Source organism: Emys orbicularis, chromosome 14 (genome assembly GCF_028017835.1).
Source record: "Emys orbicularis isolate rEmyOrb1 chromosome 14, rEmyOrb1.hap1, whole genome shotgun sequence".
NCBI classification, from domain to species: Eukaryota; Metazoa; Chordata; order Testudines; family Emydidae; genus Emys; species Emys orbicularis.
This window is the reverse complement of record NC_088696.1, coordinates 3,640,715-3,661,167: the sequence shown is the minus strand read 5'-3', so window position 1 is coordinate 3,661,167 and position 20,453 is coordinate 3,640,715. Positions and strand designations below refer to the sequence as shown.

At 63.6% G+C, this 20,453-nt stretch overlaps 1 protein-coding gene across 1 annotated transcript; it reads left to right on the top strand.

Moving 5' to 3' along the window:
• Positions 1-1,354: 1,354 nt before the first annotated feature.
• DPEP1 (dipeptidase 1) lies at positions 1,355-19,270 on the top strand. Its single transcript, XM_065416542.1, has 10 exons — positions 1,355-1,467; positions 10,932-11,064; positions 11,789-11,921; positions 13,891-14,041; positions 14,321-14,390; positions 15,455-15,631; positions 16,824-16,911; positions 16,996-17,071; positions 18,571-18,706; positions 19,094-19,270. Exons 1-10 carry the CDS (start codon positions 1,355-1,357, stop codon positions 19,268-19,270), a joined length of 1,254 nt encoding a protein of 417 aa, XP_065272614.1.
• Positions 19,271-20,453: the final 1,183 nt, after the last annotated feature.

Genomic DNA, 20,453 nt, shown 5'->3' with positions numbered 1-20,453 from the left:
GCAAACCCCGGGGGGCTTTAGATCATTAGCGAGGGAGCCCAGACAGTGCAGCCATTAGTACATGGGCTCTGCTGGTTTGCAATCCCTGCCTATGCCCTGGGCGGACTCTGTCTCACACTTACTCTAAGGGGAAGCCCTCCAACTTCCCCTCTCCCTAGCCAAGGTCCCCTAGACACAGGGGTCACGGAGGGAACTTGAGGGCCCTGGTCTCTGCTGGAAGGAGACTGACCAGGTTGGGCTGAAGAGGAGCTCTGTGAAGCTTGGAAGCTGGTCTCTCTCATCAACAGAAGTTGGTCCAATAAAAGCAATTCCCTTGTCTCACTAATGTCCTGGGACCGACACGGCAAACGGCAGCTGGGCCTGAAATGTGTGGAATTAAAGGGACCCTTGAAAGCAGCGGCAGGCCCTGCCCCAGCCGATTTTTCATGGTTTCACCACAACATTCTCCTCTTTCAAAGACTCCTTCCCTCCCCAGCTGCTGCTCTGGGAAGAGAGAGTCTCTGACAAGCGACAGCCGCCTGGCCTGGCCTGGCCGCACACAGTGAGGTCTGCAGCCCGGCTGTCCTCAGCTCTTCTAGATGCCTTGCAAATGAGGGATTGCGGAGGCATCTCCCACTTCCAGTCTCCTGCCCGGCCCCTCGTGTCCTCAGACTTGCCTCTCTTGGACCGAGCTAATCAGGCCTAGCAGATGGAATGCGGCTCACTCTCCGCCCCGCACCTGAGCAGCTACACGCCTAACAACACCATCGATGGTGACATTCTAAACAGACAGCAGCCGTGGCAGCACAGCACGGGCTAGCTACCAAGAGCATCAACCCGCCTGGACCCCGTAGGCACGGACTCGGGGCAGCTGGCCCGTGCTAACACTCGACACTGCCTGTGCTGCTTCTGGTGCCCTACTTCATCGAGAGCTAGCACACGTGTATCGCCTCCCCAGCTCCAAGTGTAGACGTGGCCTTTGCAGGACGGCGCCTGAAACCGCTGCTTGCGCATGACATTTCTGAGCGGGATGGGCTTTGAGCTTCAAGACCATGTGTGGGGGTTGCCCCATGTGTGCCCTGAACACTTTGTACAGGGCGCTTTTGTGAAGAGCTCATGTATGGCAAGGCTAAGGTGCAGCTGGCTAGAGATGGCTCCGGATTGCTTTATGGTCCCGCATGGTTACTTATTGACTCTGGGCTGTTACCTAAGCCAGGTTCCAAGGAATGTGATGTCCCAATCAAAGGAACATCTCTGAGACCTTGGTCTTGGACTAGACAGTCTCACTTACGCAGAGAAGTCTCTGTGCCCAGCTGGAGGGACCCCTCTAGAGCAGGGTGGGAGGTGGAGGAATCAGAAGCCCTGTCTGGCCACCATGAAGCCAATGCTGTGCAGCTACTTGCTTGTATCCATTTTCCCATTCTGCTCAGCGGAGCTTTACCGGGAGAAGGCAGAGAGAATCATGACCGAGACTCCTCTAATAGACGGGTAAGTACCAGCCCCTGCTGCTCCCTGCCTCCTCTCAGCAAGTTGGGAAACTCCCCCCATCAGGAACAACCCTCCCACCCATGGCTGAGCTCTGCAGGAGAGGGAGGGGGGCGAGAGGTTTCACCCTGGAGCGGGGCAGGGGATAGATTCTCAGCACTGCGAGGCGCGAGGCCAGGCCCGCCTGAGCGCACAGCAGCTCCCAAACTCAGGCAGTGGAAATGCAGGCTCAGGAGTGAGTCCCCACTGGGCGCTGAGGCTCTCCATGGCAGGGGCAGTGTGCCTGCCACCCCGGCACCACGCGGCCCCTGAGGGAGCGCTCAGCCTTTCCAGGAGCTTTTCCTTGCCAATGGGAGAGTCGTCCCTGCTGAGCAGCCCCCAGTCAGGGGACGCCAGGGTGCACCAGCTTTATCCAGTAGGAAAGTTTCCCACCCGCTCAAGGATTCTCAGTTCCCTGAGAAACCCCCCAGTGATGAAAGCCCTGCGCGGCTCCATTCCCAGCACGCCCCAGCCCTGGGGAAGCCCCGCGGCTCAGAACTGCACAGGGACCTGCTCAGTGTGCGGCCCGGGAAACGCTGGGGTTTCTGGCATGCCCCAGGGGAATGGGAAGGCAGGGTGGATTTGCATGTGGTGGGTTATCAGGGCCAGGCCATGTTACATTACACCATCAGATCGCTGCAAAACACAAAGGGGAAACCCAGCCCTGCTGGCACATCACAGCCAGGGGAACATGGCTGCTCCCAGCCGGGGGAGGTCAGGCAGGGAGCACCTCGGATAGACCCCGCGGCAGGTGGGAGCGTCGGTCCAAGGACCACGTCCGTTCCGTTGGGTGACAGGCACAAAGCTGCCGGGCTGTCACGGACCAGGAGGAGAAACCCCAGCACTGAGTCATTTTACCAGCATGGGGGGGTTGGCTGCAGGGACCCTGGGCTGGGCAAAGCCCTGGGAACTGGCCTGCCCCAGAGGAGCTGCTGTCCCCAGAGCGTGCCAGGAGGTCACCGCCATCCATTTCCCTCGGCCTCGTTGGCTGGGTCCCTGGAGCTGCTGCAGACAGCAAGCCAGAACCCAGAGGGGGACGAAGCGCAGGGTCTGGCCTGGCCGGGCAGGCGGCTGTGCGGCATGGGGGGAGGGGGTGTGACGAACTGGGACTGTTCTTCATGTGGTCTTTGAATGCTGAGTGGGGAGTGTTGGCTGGGAGGGCAGGGGAGGTTGGCTAGGACGGTCTGCATTGGGGGATGGGAGACTGGCCTTGAGGGAAGATACCGGAGCATGTAACGTGAGAACCCAGGAAGGGGTTAGAGGACAGGTGACACCTTTGCCCGGGAAACTGAACAAAGGCTGTGGGAGGGGTCGCTGAAGGGAGTTTCAGGAGCTGGCTGGTGGAATGGCTGGGAGGCAGACGGGGCTCTGACCTCCCAAGGGGGCTGTGGGGCCCTGGGACCGCAAGATGGACCTAACTTGGGGGGGATCCTGTTGTCTGTGCCTGGAAGACCTGTCTTGGACTGTGTTCCTGTCGTCTAAATAAACCTTCTGCTTTACTGGCTGGCTGAGAGTCATGGTGAATCGCAGGAAGCCGGGGGTGCAGGGCCTTGTGTCCCCCCACACTCCGTGACAGGGGGCTGCTGCAGTTACTGGCTTCAGGGGTAGGAGGGGTAAGTGTGATGCTGATCTGCGAGTGGTGCTAGAGGCAAAGGTCAGAGGCGCCGGAACTGAGACTGTTACTGGGACCGGGGGCTCCAGACTTGGGCTCTGGGCTTGCCAGGGATTCAGAGCAGGCAAAAGGCTGCACACCTAGGGGAAATCACTGAGGTAGGGGGCTCTTCCACCCATGTCGCTCTGCCAGTGACTGGTGCCGCCCCTCCCCTGCTGGTCCGTTAGTGGGCTCCTGTCCCCAGCACGGTCACTGCCCCCCAGGCCTGCCTTGGGCCCCTCCAGCAGGTGCACCAAACCGCGTGCGTGTCGGTCCAGTGGAGCTGGTCCTGCTCGCAGGGCTGGCGTTGCCCATATCCATGGGAGACTGACCTGAGCCTGCAGCGGTGAGGAGCCAGGCACGGTCCTGGCGGGCCCTGGGGGGCTGGACTGCAGGGTGAGCCCCTGGTCACCCCCTTCCCTTGGGCTCTTCACCCCATTCAGAGAGGCTGAGGGCTGCCAAATTGGTCAGCGTCGCCCCGGGCCCCCCCACTCTCTGAGGAGCCTGAGCAGGGCCCTCAGCCCTTCCACACCCTGTCCCCAGGTTACACCAGAAAGAAGGGGTAGGACCCCCCCCAGCTATACAGAAAGGGAGGAGGGTCCCCCCCGACTGAGACCCCGTGGGCTGGTGCTTGACAGAGGCAGAGGAAGCCCTGGTGCTAGGCAGCAGCACAGAGGGAGCCGTCATCCCGGGTGAGCTCCCAGGCCGAGGCACAGTGACCAGGGACAGAAATAGCTGCTGAGGGCCGCCTGGTGCTGAGTGACGTGGGGAGGGAGCCGTCTGCGGACTGAAAGGGGAAGATGCCCCCGCCGTCGCGGCACACACCTTGCTTCCCCCAGCCGCGTAACACTTCCTTAAATGACGGCAGCGGCAGACGCATACGTCAGCAAGCTGATGCCGTGCCGCCGGGGCAGCTCTCAGGGGCCTGACAGGAGCCAGTTCGAGGTGAAGAGAGACCGCCCCTGAAACCCCACCACGGGCGCATCCTGCGCTGGCCCGGGGAGCGGATGAGCTGTGTCTGAGCCCACGTACCAAGCCGGCCTCAAATGCAGCTAGCCGGGGTGCCAGAGCAGGGCCAAAGGAGAGGAAACTCACAGGCAGCCAGTGCAGTAACTAACACCCCCCAGCCCCAGGAGAGCACCAATGGCAAACGGCAGCTGCCTCCCTCCGAGCGGGAGCCCGCTGCCAACCACCCCACTGTGCCGCGCGGCTCCCGGGCACCTGCCCAGGGCTCGCCAAGCCTTGGAGCAGATCGGTGTTGCCAGGAGCAGTGCCTGGAGTCGTGGCCTGCGGAGTTCCCTGCGGGGTTTTCCATCCGCTCTCGGAACCCCTCTGCCTTCCTTCTTGTGATTAGTTTCTTACCCAGGAAAGAGAAACACTCAAAACTCCCGGAAAGAAAAACTCCTCCAGCCTCTCAGCTCATCATGGGCTCGCCGGGGAATTCCCCTCTGGCTCCAGAGAGGCGCAGGGAGACTCTGGCTTGGGTGGAATTTCGGGCGGTAACACAGGAACGTCTGGGCACCTCTGGCTGCTCTCTGTCCAGGGCCGAATGGTGGCTTGGCCGAGTGCTGGCATTCGCCTGGGCTCTCTCGCACGCTGAGCAGGGGCAGGGGCAGGGGTAGGGGTCTCTGCATACGCGTCTGGGACCATCACAGCTACCTCCTGGCTGCTCTACAACACCCCTGAGCAAAGGTCCTGGATCAACCCTTCCCGTGCCAGGGCCACATGCAACTCCCAGGCTGGGCACTGCCCTCCCTCCACGGAGCGATACACAGCCCTGCCTGTATCCGCCTGTGCTCCGGCAGTGAGAGAGTTAATTCAGCGCCCTTGAGAACTGAGCTAGGAAGTCCCCAATCCATTTCCCTGGGGTCAGCCTCTCCCAGGAGCCCCCTGCAGCAAAGCCAGCGGAGGGGCTCTCCTGGGGCTTCGTTTCCCACTGTGGCTCATGCAGCCCAGTGACCCATTACAGAGCAGCCCGGGGCCGGGGCCTCTGTCACTAGCACACAGCCCCCGCTATTATCCCGTCGGCTCTGGAACGCAGGCCAGGTAACAGCCGGGGTCATCTCTGCCGCCTATACCTGGGGATTAGGTAGCGGCCAAAGAACATTGGGTTGCCAACACTCCAGGATGTCCTGGCATTTCCAGCAATTAACGGTTAATCTTTAATTAAAGTTTATGTCATGTGATGAAACCTCCAGGAGCAGGCCCAGCCGAAACTGGCAGCCCTAAGGAAGTGAATGGTGGGAAAGCCTGAGAGGGTGAAGGGGGTGTCAGTTCCTGGCTGCTGAGATGCGGGCACATTCTGCGGGGCCAGGCAAGGACGGAGCCGCCACCCCAGTGTACAAACGCAGACCCAACCAATCGCCGTGCAACAGCAGCAAACTCTTCCCTAATGCCCTCATCACAAGGCAGACAGCCAGTCACAGAACATCCTCCAGTGGTTCCCTGCCAGGAAATGCTTCACGGACCACAGCGTCACCCCGCAGAGGGAAACAGCCAGCAGGGGAGGGTACATGCCGGCTGCATCACCTTCCTGCCCCTTTTGGTTCAGCAGGGAAGCTTAAATTGCTGCAGAAATGGAACTGGAGGAAACACATGTGACCTCAGTAAATCCACGTGCCGAGCCGTCCAATGCGAGAGAAAAAACAACCAGCAGTCAAAGAGGCCTCCAAGCACAGGACTGTAGAGAAGCCCGTACCTCATCTAGAAACCTCCTGCCAGAGCTGGGAAAGACAGCCAGCAGGAGTTTTCAGAGAAAGCCCCTAAACAACCCAATGAGAGTCAAATGTTACTACAGAGATTGAACCGGACGCAAGTTACAATCAGTCAGCCTCAGCCACAGCCTTCCAGGGAGTTTCAGCCTGGCTAGTAAAGCACCATGAGAAAATCTCTAGGGACCTTGTGCACATGTAGGGTTGCCAACTTTCTCATCGCACAAAGTGAACACCCTTGCCCCGCCCCTTCCTGAGGTCCCGCCCCTGCTCACTCCCCCCCCCCCCCATCGCTCACTCTCCTTGACCCTCACTCACTTTCACTGGGATGGGGCAGGGGGTTGGGGTGCAGGAGGGTTGTGAGGGTTCCGACTGGGGGTGCGGGCTCTGGGATGGGGCTGGGGATGAGGGGTTTGGGCTGCAGGAAGAGGCTCCGGGCTGGGGCAAGGGGTTGCAGTGCGGGGGACGGGGGGTGGCATGAGGGCTCTGGGAGGGTGTTTGGGTGCAGGAGGGGGCTCAAGGCTGGGGACTGGGGTGTAGGAGGGGGTTTGGGGTGCGGGCTCTGGGAGGGAGTTTGGGTGCAGGAGGGGCTCAGGGCTGGGGATTGAGGTGTAGAAGGGGGTTTGGGGTGCAGGCTCTGGGAGGGAGTTTAGGTGCGGGAGGGGGCTCAAGGCTGGGGCAGGGGTTCGGGCATGGGAGGGGGTGAAGGGTGTGTGCTCCAGCTAGGGGGCACTTACCTCGGGCAGCTCCCGGAAGCAACCGGCATGTCTGGCTCCCAGGTGGAGGCGTGGCCAGGCGGTTCTGCGTGCTGCCTGTGCCCGCAGGTGCCGCCCCGCAGCTCCCATTGGCCATGGTTCCTGGCCAATGGGAGCTGAGGAGTCAGCACTTGGGGCGGGGGCAGCGTGTGGAGACCCCGCCCCCGGCCACGCCTCCACCTGGGAGCTGGACATGCCGGTCCCTTCTGGGAACCACACGGAGCCAGGGCAGGTAGGGACCCTGCCTTAGCCCCGCTGCGCCACCAACCGGACTTTTAGCGGCCTATTAAAATCTCCCGGATTGCTTTCAATAGTCACCAGGAGCTCGATGCCAATTCCAGGAGACTCCCGGTCAATCCGGGAGGGTTGGCAACCCCGTGCACAGGAGGAACCACTACCTGGGCACAACCCCCAGGAGAACTCCTGACGAAGGACAGCATCATCCAACCCTCTGTGCTGGATTGGGGGGGGGGGGAGGGGGAATCCAGGCCCACCTACACTAACTAGATAAAACCCTATGGATGCTCCACTGATATCACCGGCAAAACTCCCCTGGGCTTCACTGGGGCAGGATTTCACCCCCCATCTGCAGTTCTGCAAACAACCAGAAACAAAGGCTGCAGAGCAGACCTGGGCTGATCCCCACCCACCCCTAAGCAGCGCCCAGACAGGAGCATTCACCTCTTGGGACTGCCTGCCCCACCAGCAAACACGCCCGGGCCCTTGCGCAGCAAAGCGCCAGAGCAAACACGGTGCACTCCTCTGCCATGGCTCCCCGGGACCGGCAGGGGCAGGGCACAACCAAAGGGGAAAGCACCTGAACCGCCGGAATGAGAGTCACAGGGCAGCACGATGGCCGGACGGCTGAGCCCCGTCGCTACGGGGACTTGCCCAGAACTACATCCAGCTCTCACCCAATGGCGCCTCCTGGCCGCAAGCAAGGCTGGCGAGTGGGCGGCAGGGAGCCCAGTCCATGCCCGGGGGCGTGACTGTGCAGCCGGCGGGCCGAGGAGAGATGGAGACACAATTTCTGTTCCAGTGCCCCAAGCCAAGAGAAGAGACTTCCCCAGCCCCCAGAATAGGCATCTCATCAAAGAGCAAGGGCAGCAACCTGCTGCCCTGGGCAGGGCCGGTGCAAGGAAGTTTGGCGACCTAGGCGAAATTTCCACCTTGCGCTCCCCCCTCCGCCCTGAGGCGCCCCCCCCCCCCGTGGCAGCTCCTCCCCCCGCCCTGAGGCGCCCCCCGCGGCAGTTCCCCACCCCGGGAGAAGTGGAGCAGTGATGGCGTGCTCGGGGAGGGGGCGTAGCAGAGGTGAGCTGGGGTGGGGAGCCCTGCGGCAGCTCCCCCCCCCCGCGGCAGCTCCCCACCCCCCTGGCCCGGGGAGCCGTGCGGCAGCTCCCCACCCCAGCTCACCTCTGCTCTGCCTCCTCCCTGAGCTCGCCGCCCATGCTCTAATTCTCCTCCCCTCCCAGGCTTGCGGCGCCAAACAGCTGATTGGTGCTGCAAGCCCGGGAGGCGGGAGAAGTGGAGCGGCGACCACGCGCTCGGGGAGGGAGCGTAGGAACGCTGTAAAAAAAAATTGGGGGCACCACTTTTTGGCGCCCCCAAATCTTGGAGCCCTAGGCAACCGCCTAGTTTGCCTAAATGGTAGCACCGGCCCTGGCCCTGGGGGACGGAGCAGCGGAGATGCCGCCAGCCACCGGCTCAGGCTGGGAATGACAAAGGCCCAGCATGTGACCCATCCTCAAGGCACCCGCCCCCCGCCGCCCCACCAGGGGTCTGGCTCTTCCTGAAACTGGGGCAGGGCTTGTCTAGCTGGTCCTGTAGCGGCGCCTCACTCAGGGCCGGCTCCAGGCACCAGCCCACCAAGCTTGTGCTTGGGGCGGCACCTGGAGGGGGGCGGCGTGGCGCTGGGGAGAGCGGAGCCCCGGCCGGGCACTCCACCCTCCTCCCAGGGCTCCGGCCGCCCTCCCCCCCGGCGCACTCCCCCCGGCCGCCGGGAAGAGCGGAGCCCCGGCCGGGGCTCACCGCCCTCCCCCCGGGGCTCCGGCCGCCCCCCCCCCCCCCCGCGCTGGGGGGGGGGGGGGCGCGGCCGGAGGCTTTTTTGCCTGGGGCGGCAAAAAAGCCAGAGCCGGCCCTGGCCTCACTGGAGTGATTGTGATCATCCAGCACCTTCTGACTCCAGCCACCGCCAGCATCCTCCCTCCTGCAGCCCCTGCATCACTGAGCTCCAGGGGATGAGGCCCTTGGGCACGAGGCAGCTGCCTGCTGTGTATCATGCTCCCTAATCTGCCTGCAGCCAAGCCCTGCTCCCCTCCTGGCCTCCTCCAAGCCACCAGCAACCTTAACAGCTCTTTGTCCCCGCCCCCCTCGTTCCAGACACCACCACAAACAGGGCTGGGAGCCTGCAGAAAAAGCCATTCAGTCTTAGGCTAAGGATTCCTCGTCCCTGGGCAGCCCTTCCCATGGCTGATCCCCGCCATGCAGGACGCCCGTCTTGTTTGCTAGGCTTCAACGGCCAGACGCTGGGAAGAGACGCAAGCCTAGCGGGGCTGGAGATGGCACTGCGAGGGTTAAAAGAACAGGAGTCCTTGTGGCACCTTAGAAACGAACACATTTATTAGAGCATAAGCTTTCGTGGGCTACAGCCCACTTCATCGGATGCATAGAATGGAACGTTCTAAGGTGCCACAAGTACTCCTGTTCTTTTTGCGGATACAGACTAACACGGCTGCTACTCTGAAAACTGCGAGGGTTAATCAGCCTCAGCTGGGCTGCTGGGACCCCCTGCCCGGCCTCTGCCCAGGCTGGGTTAGTGTAAGGAGGGGAGAGAAGCCCCAGGGAGGAGGCAGAGGGTCGTTGGCTCCTGCGTCTCCGCTCACATGCGGAGAGCAGGGCAGGGCTCCCAGAGGTGGGGGAGGCAGATGTTGCCATGCTCGGGACTGGAGGCGTGGCTGGAGGGTTCTACTAAGGGCAGGCAGGTTCCAGGCACCCACCAGCTGGGAGCTGAGGCAGGGGCAGGTCAGCGGGCAAAGGGCACAAACCAGGGAGCCGGTGCCAGCCCTGGGCACTCAGCAGCTGAAGGGCTACGGTGTGTCTGCTGCATGGGCTACGGCTCAGGTCTCGCTGGCCGCAGAGGGGCCAGCCAGCTCCAGGCACTGGGCCTGGAAGTGCTGCTGGCCCCGGTGATCTCCGGGTGCTTTGCTGAGCAGGTTCAGGAACAGTGGGGGTGGCCGTTCTCGGGCTGTGCAGAAGTCAGCTGACACCCGGGCGTCGCTAATGCCACAGTGCAGAGACGGACCCGTCTCCGCTGCGCAGAGATGGGAGGAGAGCACGCGGGCGGGTAGGTGTGTGCCAAGCCATCCCTTGCTTCGAAACTCACGTAACAGCAACAAAACCGGGCATCTGGGTGGGCAGCAGCAATGGCGCTAGCCCAGAGGAGTTGGTTACGGTTGTGGCCCCTGTTCCAAACGCTGGCTGCAGCCGGCTGTGGGGCTTCAGTGGCTGAAAACACAGAGCTGGGGCGATGCTCAGCAGAGAAGGGGGCCAAGATGCAGGGGAAGGGGTGGGTATCAGGTGCCTCCCAGGCCAATACAGCTCTCCAGCCTGCATGTGTAGGAGCTAAATCTCACCAGGCCTCGTCTACAAATGCAGATTGTGCTGCTTCAACTGTCCGGGCAGAATGGAAAAGGTACAAGCCCCGAGCGTGTGTAACCCACACACCTCCTGGGTGTGGTGTTCTGTCCCATTGGGTGGCACCGAGACCACTGAGAGAGCAATTAATGAGTCTGCTCTCTCGCCTTAGCTAACAGCCAGTCGGCTTTTAGCTCATGCAATAGAGGCTCATGCACTAAGCTCCAGAGGTCCCCGGTTCGATCCTGTCCGCTGAGGACCGGGGTCTGTTGGCGTTACCCGTGGACGCAGCTACCTTGGGATAAACGTGCTTAGAGGAGTGTGGTTAGTCCTGTCCCGGCAGCGGAATAAAGCTCTGTTACCCTGCGTCCACGCCAGGGGGTGACCCGGTGTAACGGTCGGTACCTGGCCCCCCTGCACACATGGGGCGCAGCCCAGCCCTAGTATCTGTCCCACAAGGAGCTGCCCCTCACACCAGCGTACCCTTTTGGGTAGTGCTACCCGCCAGCCTTGCCTGGTGCCAGTCCATGCCCAGGCTTCCCCTGGGCTGAGGGCTCTTGCCAGCCACTCAGATCCCCTGCCCCGAGGGGTCAGGCAGGGTGGGTGGGGCTTCCCCCCCATGTGGGGGGTGCAGGAGCACGGCTCCCAGGCTCCCTCATTTCATCCCTTTCTTTCCAGACACAACGACCTCCCCTGGCAGCTGCTGAAAAAGTTTAACAACAGGCTAAGTGTGGCACCGGCAAACCTCACCCTGCTGAACGACACCCACACCAACATCCCCAAGCTGCAGAGCGGGCACGTGGGGGGGCAGGTAGGCTGCAGATCCCGCAGGCACGGCACACACAGCCACGCTCGCAGCAAGGCCCCGGCACACACAGATTCAGCCCCCCACACGCACCAACCGGGGGTACACTGACGCCAGCAGCATGCTGCAGCATGGACTAGGCAGGGCTTTCCAATGCAATCCAGCCGAGGGGCCTCTATGACTCAGCCCGTCCCTGGAAAGCCCCGGTGGCAGGGGAGCCGGCCCTCGCTCTCGGCTGAGCGATCGCTGGAGTTTTCCTGGGGCCAGAGGAAGCCAGCCCCTGTCACCCACCTACTGCCTGCACTTCCCCAGCACGGCCGCTTTCACTTCCACCGTGCTCAGGCTCAGGCTCCCTGATGCCCGGGGATCCAGCTCAGCCCCCAGGCAAAGCAGGGCCTCCCTCGCCGCCTTCACAGCAGGTCCCAGAGGCTCTGAGCCCAGGGATGGAGCCAGGAGCTACCGATGCTCCTGGCTCAGCAGCCGCCTGACCTCTCTGGGTCTGTGCCCACCCGGGGTGAGAAGCCTGTGGCAGCAGCTGGTTGCTTGTGCATGTCACCCCCCCTTCCCCCCCCCCGGCCCAGGTACCGAGTGAGCCCCACAGCTGGCTTGGGATGGGTGTGGGCTGAAAAGGGCAATGAATGAAGCAAAGCAGCCGCTTCAGCAGCTGAAGGCTGCCCTGCCCCACACGGAGGGCCGGGCTCCTTAACTCCCCCCTTGTCTCCCCGCTCAGTTCTGGGCGGCTTACGTGCCCTGCGATACCCAGAACAAAGACGCAGTGAAGCGAACGCTGGAGCAGATCGACGTCATTCACCGCATGTGTGACAAGTACCCCGAGGCCTTTTCATGTGTCACCAGCAGCACAGGTGAGCGATGGTGCGCGGCCCCTGCCCGGCTCCTTGCGGGGCTGGGGGCTGCAGGAGCTGAGCAAGGACAGCCAAGGCTGCGTCCCAGCCGGGAATGAGCTGAGTGAGGGGGACCTCCCTGCCCAGCAGCCGCTGCCATTCTGCACCCAGCACCCTGCCAGGGCATGGTCCTTGCCAGCCCCTTGTATAGGGGAGTGTAGGGGGTTCGGCCAGGGCTCATCCCCCCTCCGGGGCAGCGGGGAACCAGACGGCCTCGCTACTTTGGTCAGGTGCATTGGGGAACTAGCCTGGCTGTGCGGCAAACCGTCAGTAGCTCAGACCCTCAGGCAGGGCTGAGCAAACGGTTGAACAGCAAACCCCAGGCTCCTGGCTCCGAGTGGCCTGGGAGAGAGGAGACGGCCACCCGCAAGGTGGGTGGCGGGGGGACGCAGGCCCACCCACTCCACTGCGTCCCAGCCCAGGGCCCTAGCAGCGGTAGAAGACCCGCTGCATAGTCAGTGGGGATCCTGGCCACAACACACTGACATGGGCTCTGGCAGTGCTGCTGCCAGACTCGGGTCAGCTGCCCCCGGGCTACTTCCTAACTTCCCCTCTAGAGGTACCTGGGTCTGGACAGCGTCCTCCACGGGGTCACACACCATGGGCTCCTCGGGGTAACTGGCGAGTGGCAGGCTTGGCAGCGTCTCTGGGCTCGGGCTAGCATCAGGCATTGGCTGGTCTGGCCAGTCCTCGGTTCGGCCGCCGATTGCCGTGGTCTCCCAACTGGGAGCTACGCGAGAGGCGTCTGGCCTCTCCGGTGGCTGTGTTCCAAGTGAGCTCTGGGGTCGGGCTTTTATACTTCTGTGACAAAGTGGGAATGTTCATAATGTTTTCTCTGAATACTGTGTGGGTGCCTCAGTTTCCCCTATGCAGTTCTTAAGTATCTAGGTGGTGGGAGAAGGGGGTGTGATTGTTGCAGAGCCCTAGAGGGCAGATGTGATGCTGGCTGGACAGAAAATGGCCGACACCCTGTCTCCTGGCAACTAATGACCTGGGCCCCTCCTCTACAAAGATGCCAACTGAAGGTGTTGGAGAACAAAGAGATCAGGTGACCTCCTGGCCCGGGAAAGGAACAAAGGCCAGAGAGGAGGGGCTGGAGGGGTTTCAGTTGGGAGCTGGCTGGGGACGGGAAGTGTGGGCAGACGTGGGTGTCTGGCTCACTGGGCCCCAGAATGGACCCGGCAGAGGGGTCCAGTTCGCTGTACCTACAAGCTCTGTTTTAGACCATGTTCCTGTCATCTAATAAACCTCTGTTTTACCGGCTGGCTGAGAGTCACGTCTGACTGCGGAGTGGGGGTGCGGGACCCTCTGGCTTCCCCGGGACCCCACCTGGGCGGACTCGCTGTGGGAAGCGCACGGAGGGGCATATGCTGAATGCTCCAAGGGCAGACCCAGGAGGTGAAGCCGTGTGAGCTGCTTGCCCTGGAGACAGTCTGCTCCGAGGGAGAGGAGGCTCCCCAAAGTCCTGACTGGCTTTGTGGGGAGCAGGTCCAGAGCATCGCCCGGGGGCTCCGGGACAACTTCCTGTCCTGCGCCTTGACCTCTGAGGGGCGGGCGCAGGGTTCGCTGGCTCCGCCCACTTTGGTGTCCAGAGAGGCTCGTCCCTCTCCGGGGTGGCGGGGAACCAGACCGCCTCGCTACAGGGAGGTAGTTCCCTGGTACCTGCCATGTGTGCGTCTGGGGGGTGTCTCTCCCTGTGCAAAGCCCGCAGAGGTGTCCAGCAGTCGGTAGCAGGGAGCTGGGCTTGTCAGGAGCCAGCCCCTCCGAGGTCTCCTACAAGGGTAGCCAGGGCCTGCCAGGCAGAAGGGGAGCTCAGCAGGCCTGGGCCAACCCCCCCTCACCCCCCGTGGGCGACCTGGCCCCCATTAGCCGGCATGGCTGGCTGGGATTCCCCCGCCCGACTCAAGGCTGGGAAATGCTGCTCTTGCAGGCATAGAAGACGCCTTCCGAGCAAAGAAGGTTGCCAGCTTGATTGGCGTGGAGGGCGGCCACTCCCTGGACAGCAGCCTGGGCGCCCTGCGGATGTTCTACCGGCTGGGGGTGCGCTACATGACCCTCACCCACAGCTGCAACACCCCCTGGTAAGGACCCCAGTGCTGGGGCACAGGGCAGCTTGCTGGGCCCAGTGGGGTCCGGATGCAGGGGGCAGAAGAACGGGGCCTGGTTGGTTTGGAACGACGTACAGGGCCCCAGGGTCCCAGTGCGGGTCCCGGTGCCCAGAGAGGGCCGTGAATGGTGCCAATGCCTCTTCCTGCCCCTGTGCTGGCACTCGGGGGTGGGCAGCAGCCTAGGGCCAATAAGTAGCTCAGGCCGCGTGGGCTGACCAGGAGCTCGCCTGATGTGTGCGCTCTGGCTCACAGGGTGGACAACTGGCTGGTGGACACGGACCAGGAGCAGCCCGTCCACAACGGCCTGTCGCAATTCGGGAAGGTGAGTGGGAACGGTCCCTGCGTGTCCACTGCCTGGGGGGCTGGAGGCCGACCTCCCCACGCCCACACGTGGGGCAGGGAGCTCTCAGCTGGAGGCCCTCGTGGGGATGGGGAGGGGACAGCCCCCCCCCCACACTTCTCCAGCCAGGGACCAGCCGTTCTGGAAGGGGCGCTGCTGGCACATCAGGGCCGCAGGCCAGGCTATCTTCTCCCCCCACCGGGGCTGCTCGTCCCAGAGCACGGCCTGCCGGGCGTGCTGCTGCAGGGGCTGAACTAGCCCAGCTCCCACCGCGGCAGCTGCCAATCCCTGGCCACATTCCCAAAGCCACTGCGGTGTTTTCCAAGCCAGCTGCAGCCTGGCAGTGCAAACTCCTGACCCCGCTGCCCAGCCTCTCTGGGACGTCTGGTGCCCCATTCTCATCCCCCTGCCCCAGGACCCCAGTCAGCCAACGCTCAGCTCCAGCCCCTGTGATTTGCCAAGGGCAGAGAAACCTGGCTGCTGCTCACCTCCAGTGCCCGACGGTTTCTGTGCCACTGCCCAGCTCTCTGCTGGCACTGGGGGTGAAGTTCAGATCCTGTGGGCTGACTCCCCGCATGTTACCCCAGGGGCCCCGGAGCCCTGCTGTCTGCCCCACTGCACCGTCCCATTCCTAAAGCGCCGTACAGCTGCTGCCCATGGAGCCCCCAGCCCTGCTCACCCCCATTTACCCACATGCAGGGCACAGCCAGCCAGGGCAGCTCACACACACAGGGGCCAGAGGAAAGCGTGAGCTGGTGGAAGTTGACACGTGGATGGGCGCTCCTGTCCCTGACCTGTCTTACCCCCGGCCCCTGAGTGGGCAGGTCCCCTGGCTCAGACCCCGCGCCCAGGGGGAGGGGGCAAGGTCCCATTCACTCGGGCAGGTGGGGCGAAGCTAGGTGGGGTGAGGAGGGGTGCCCAGGAGAACATGCAGGTCCCACCGCTCAGACTCTGCAGGGCCCTGGGGCCAGCTTGTTCCTGATGTGGCCTGCGGCTAGCAGGAGGGACGCGCACGCTCAGTACCTGTCTCTCATCCGCTCCCCTAGCGCGTGGTCTGGGAAATGAACCGCCTGGGCATGCTGGTCGACCTGGCCCACGTGTCTGTGCAGACGATGGAGGACGCCCTGGAGGTTTCCAAAGCTCCTGTTATATTCAGCCACTCGTCAGCCTACGAGCTCTGCAGAAACAGGCGCAACGTGCCCGACGACATCCTCCGCAGGGTGGTAAGATGGCCTGGACACGCAGAGCGATGAGCGTTTCCTCCAGCCCACGAGACCTGGGCAGACAGCGCCGACTCAGGCAGAGAGGGACCAGCTCTTGGGCAGGAGCAGCTCCTGCAGAGACACAAAACCCGCACGAGCCTCTGGTGCTCTCCCCCGAGCAGGGGTCAGGAAGGATGTGGTATAGCAGGCCCTGCTGGGAGCCCGGGCGCGAGGGACTGGGGGTGGGATCCCAGGCGTTAGGGGCCAGGGGCAAGGGGCCAGGCTTGAGGGGCCGGGGGCAGGATCCCATGGCGGGATCCTGGGCATGCGGGGCTGGATCCCGGGTGCAAGGGGGCGGGGCGGGGGCAGGATCCCAGGCATGAGGGGGCGGGGGCAGGATCTTGGGTGCAAGGGTCCAGGGGGGATCCCTGGCGCGAGGGGCCAGGGGTGGGAACCCGGGCACAAGGGGGCAGGGGCAGGATCCCAGGCATGAGGGGGCGGGGGCAGGATCCTGGGTGCAAGGGTCCAGGGGGGATCCCTGGCGCGAGGGGCCAGGGGTGGGAACCCGGGCGCAAGGGGGCAGGATCCCGGGCACGAGGGGCCAGTGGTAACATCACGCTGGGAGTGAGAACCTAAGTGTCTGAGCTGGAGGCGCTGACGGTGCCTCGCGCTGCCTGCTGGCTGGATCACTGCAGGGAGGGGTCCAGGGCTCTGAATGGGAGGCAGCATCCTGGGGACCACAGCAAGCAGCAGCACCGCCGGCGCCCCAGGTCACGAGTAAACGGTTCCTCCTGCACCGGGGCAGGCGTGGGATCCCTGCCCCGGCAGCAGCTGAGACACTGGGCTGCCTGGCCCAGAGCCCTCGCCTGCTGCAGCCTTTAGGAACCCGCGTGCACAGGCGGCGGGTACCATGGGCCAGGCCAGGCTAAGGCTCACCTAACCCAGGCCGGGGCCCTGCTCCCGCTCCCCTTCTCCCTAGGCCGGACCGGGGGTCGAGGCAGCTGCTCGGGCTGGCCGGCAGCCCAGTGCTCAGGGGTCAGGCCGGCCCGTGCAGCCAGGGGCGGGCCAGTGGGCGGCTCGGGGTAGGTGGGCAGGGGCTCCTCCAGTCCTGGGGGGTCTCAGGGCTCCAGCAGGTAGGGGGCAGGGCCGGCTGTCTAGCCTCCCCAAAACAGGGGTTCACCCGCTGCCCATGCCCGCATGTCTCTGCCTGCAGAACCAGCTGGGCGGCCTGGTGATGGTGAACTTCTACAACATGTACGTGTCCTGCAACAAGGCAGCTGCCAACCTGTCCCAGGTCGCAGGTGAGTCCGGCGCCAGCCCTGAGGCAAGTGGGGGGATCCCGCACACTGGGCCTTGCCCCTCACCTCTGGCACTTCCCCCCGCAGATCACCTGGATCACATCAAGAAGGTGGCTGGCTCCGCTGCGGTTGGCTTTGGTGGGGACTACGATGGCGTGTCCACGTAAGGACTGGCCCTTGGGGGAGAGACGGGGGAGAGCTTCCTAACCCCACAGAACAGCCAGCCCCCCGCAGCGCTAGCAGGGCTGTCTGTGAGGCACGCCCAGCCATGCAGGCTGGGGCCCAGGGCACCCCAGAGCAGGCTGACCTGGGGCGTGCCCTCCTGCAGGACCCTTCCCTGAGCTTGCCCCAGAGCCTCAGCGTCTCACTCCACCCATCGCCCCGCTGGTCTCCAGGGAGACGCTGGCGAGGCCTCCAGGGGCTGCGGGCTGCTTTGCTGCCCAGAAACAGGTCATGGCTGGTTGCTGAGCCTTGGAGAGGAACGTTCCCCCCTCACCAGGCCCCTGCCAGGGCCCCCCCAGCTCTGGAATCAGGCATGGGGCAGCTCCTGGTACCAAGGCTCTACAGGAGACAACAGGCTGCAGCTCCCACCCTGCCCTCCCCCCGGCCACCTCAGCCCACGGGCCCTGCGCAAAGCGAGTCGCGTCTCCCTCGGGGGGCAGCGTGCACAGACGAGAGGCCCTGTGTGAGCCAGCTCCCAAGGACACTTGTCTGGGCAGCACTTCCTGGATGCCACAGCACCCTGGGCTGGGGTGCCTGCTTTGCACCAGGGTGCCTGCTTGCCGCCTCCTCCAGCTGTGGGGCCCATCTGCTTGGGAGCTGGGGGGAGGCAAGCTGGGGGAGGGGGCTCCCCAAGGCAGAACCCGTTAGTAAGGGTCCCACGCCTGGGTCTAGCAATAAGGCGCATTACCAGTGAGGGGTTCTAGGGGGCACACACTTCATAGCTCCTGTGGGCTGAGCTCACGGTACATCCCAGGGGCTCCTGGCGTTGCCCCACCAGCTCCCTGTGTGCCCCATCCCTCTATAGTGCCCAGGCCCCTCTAGTGCATGGACTCCCTGCAGCTTCCCCCCAGACCAGGGTTCTGTGCAACCCATGTTCCCCTCCCTCCCCCTACCAGGGTCCCCCATTCTTCCCCATGCCAGGGGCTGGGCGCGCCCCCAGTTTCCTCTTCCCCCCCGTTCTTTTTTCTGTGGGGAAATAAGCCATCCAGGCTGGTACCAGTGACACACTCCTGGCGAGACCCGCAGAGCTGAGCTGGGAGAATCGTTAGCCGGGAAAGCACTGATGGGGGCCGGGAACCAGGTGGGACTATGCTAGTGCTACAGCACTGGCAGCCCTTCCTGTCTCCCCTTTTGGCTTTCTGATTTCCCCCACAATCAATAGGGATCTGCCCCTTGCTGCCTGGGCCCTTGCCTGGGATGCTGGAAGCCATCAGCTGAGGTAGCCGGGCTCTATCTGGCTCGCAGGCTAACCACTGACCCACAGGAACCTTGAGTGCAAAACCTTTGCAAGTTGGGCCAATTAACCCTGGGAACCACGTCCGCAGGGGAGTCCCGTGGCCTGAGCGACGCCAGGGGTCAGAGTGGCTGGTCACTGTGCGTCCGGCCAGCCTGGGAACTTCCAAACAAGCTGTGAGCTCAGTGCTCTCCGGCATCCCGCAGGGTTCCCCAGGGGCTGGAGGATGTTTCCAAATACCCAGACTTGATAGCTGAGTTACTGAGGAGGAACTGGACTGAAACCGAAGTGAAAGCTGCCCTTGCCGTGAACCTGCTGAGAGTCTTCAAGAAGGTGGAGGAGGTGAGTGAGAAGAGATGGGAGAGTCGCTGCACGGGGCGCTGGTCCCCCCACACCCCGCCTTACTGCAGGGCCAGATGCCTGCCTGAGCCATCGCGTGACGGGGGCACATCTCCATGAACCAGCCTGCAGCCTGGCCCTGACCAAGCAGTGCTGCCATGGGGCTCTATGCCCCCACCCTGCACCTGCCATGCTGATCCCGCCCCGCAGCTCTGTCCCCGTCCCACAGCCCAGTCCCAGCCCTGGCCCCCGGCTCCAAGCTCCGCAGCACAGACCCGGCCCTGGCCCCCAGCTCCAAACCCCGCAGCACAGACCTGGCCCTGGCCCCCGGCTCCGTGGCCCCCCTCTGCAGCACACTGTGAGAGGCTGACTCTTTCCTTTCCCTGGTAGGTGAGGGACAGCCTGTCCCAGGAGCCACCTGACGATGAGCCGATTGCGTACGAGGAACTGGAAGGGCAGTGCAGAACCAGCTACGGGTACCCCTCCCGTGCCAGCGCCAGCGCCAGCCCCCCCAGCGTGCTGCCAGCTGCTCTCATCATCCCCCTCCTTTACTCCCTCCTCCTGTAGAGCTCTGGAAGCAGAGCCCCCCGCTTGCCCAGACCCCCCCTTCTCACTTCTGAGCCAGGCCGGCGGGCGGGGTGTGTGTGTGCCGGGGACTCCCCACCGCTCTGGGGCTGGCCCTGAAGGGGAGCCGAGCAGACCACTGCTGCCCCGCCGGCTCCCAGGCTCACGGGGGGGTGAGGTTCAGTTGTCCTGGCAGGACACAGGCTGCCATGATCGAAGCCGGGTTAAGTGGCCAAGCCCCAGCCTAGGCCCCCCTGTTCACCTCTGGCCAGTGGGCAACCTGGGCCTCCATGCGGCTTTTCCTGGGGATTGAACCCACGCAGCTGAGCTAACACGACTTAACCCTGTCCCCACCCCCACCTGCCCTTTGGCACCCGCAATCCTGAATTAAAGCTGAGTCTCCGCTCCGCTCCCTGCTGTCTGTCGAGTCTATGAACTAGGACCAGCCACACCTCCCCAAAGCCAGCCCCCAGCTTTCCGCCGGGCTGAAGGCAGGAGCAGGCCATGGCTCCTGGTTAAAAGCCCCTTTAGGAGAGTCCTTTATCCTGGTCCTTCCCAAGACAAAGCTTGGTGGCCTCGGAGCAGAGCCCGCCTGTGGCACCAGAGGTGTAGCCGAGAAGCCCTTGGGGCTACAGGGCTGGGGTGGGAGAAGAGCCCGCGCCGGGGCCAGCTGCAAGTGCGGAGCAGTGGGGATCTGGGGCAGCCGTTACCCGGTGAAGGCACTGTGCAGCCGTTAATCATTAGCTAATTAGCTGGCCAATCAAACATCCTGTTAGCAATTTCCTCTAACATTTAAAGAACAGCCTGTCTTTACCGCGGAGGCGGCAGCAGGCACCTGGTAAACAGGCCCGCAAAAGCAAGCTATCTTCCTGTTGCCTTTGCAAGTTGGCTGCAGTCCAGAGCCCCCACGTGCCAGCAAAACTGGCAAGGATACATAGCGATCCTGGGCCTCCGCCTACCCCTCACCAGGCCTCCCAGCCGGGCCCCTTCCCTCCAGAGAGGCAGGCACCGGAGCCTTCTACCCCAGCTGCAAGATGGAGGAGCGGGGGGCTCAGGGGCCAGCTGACTGGATAGTGACCCTTTCATCCCCTATTCAAACCCAGCCTGGCTCAGGGGCCTGCTGGTGGGGGTGGGGGACCCATCACTGCTCAGCTCAGAGTGGAGGGCTAAACGGGTGGAGTCAGGC

Bases quoted from the DNA above. Each gene is read 5' to 3' on its own strand.
- DPEP1 (XM_065416542.1), top strand. From the start codon at position 1,355: ATGAAGCCAATGCTGTGCAGCTACTTGCTTGTATCCATTTTCCCATTC. The intron at 16,912-16,995 runs GTGAGTCCGGCG...TTCCCCCCGCAG, and splicing joins CAACCTGTCCCAGGTCGCAG to ATCACCTGGATCACATCAAG. The intron at 18,707-19,093 runs GTGAGTGAGAAG...TTTCCCTGGTAG, and splicing joins TCTTCAAGAAGGTGGAGGAG to GTGAGGGACAGCCTGTCCCA.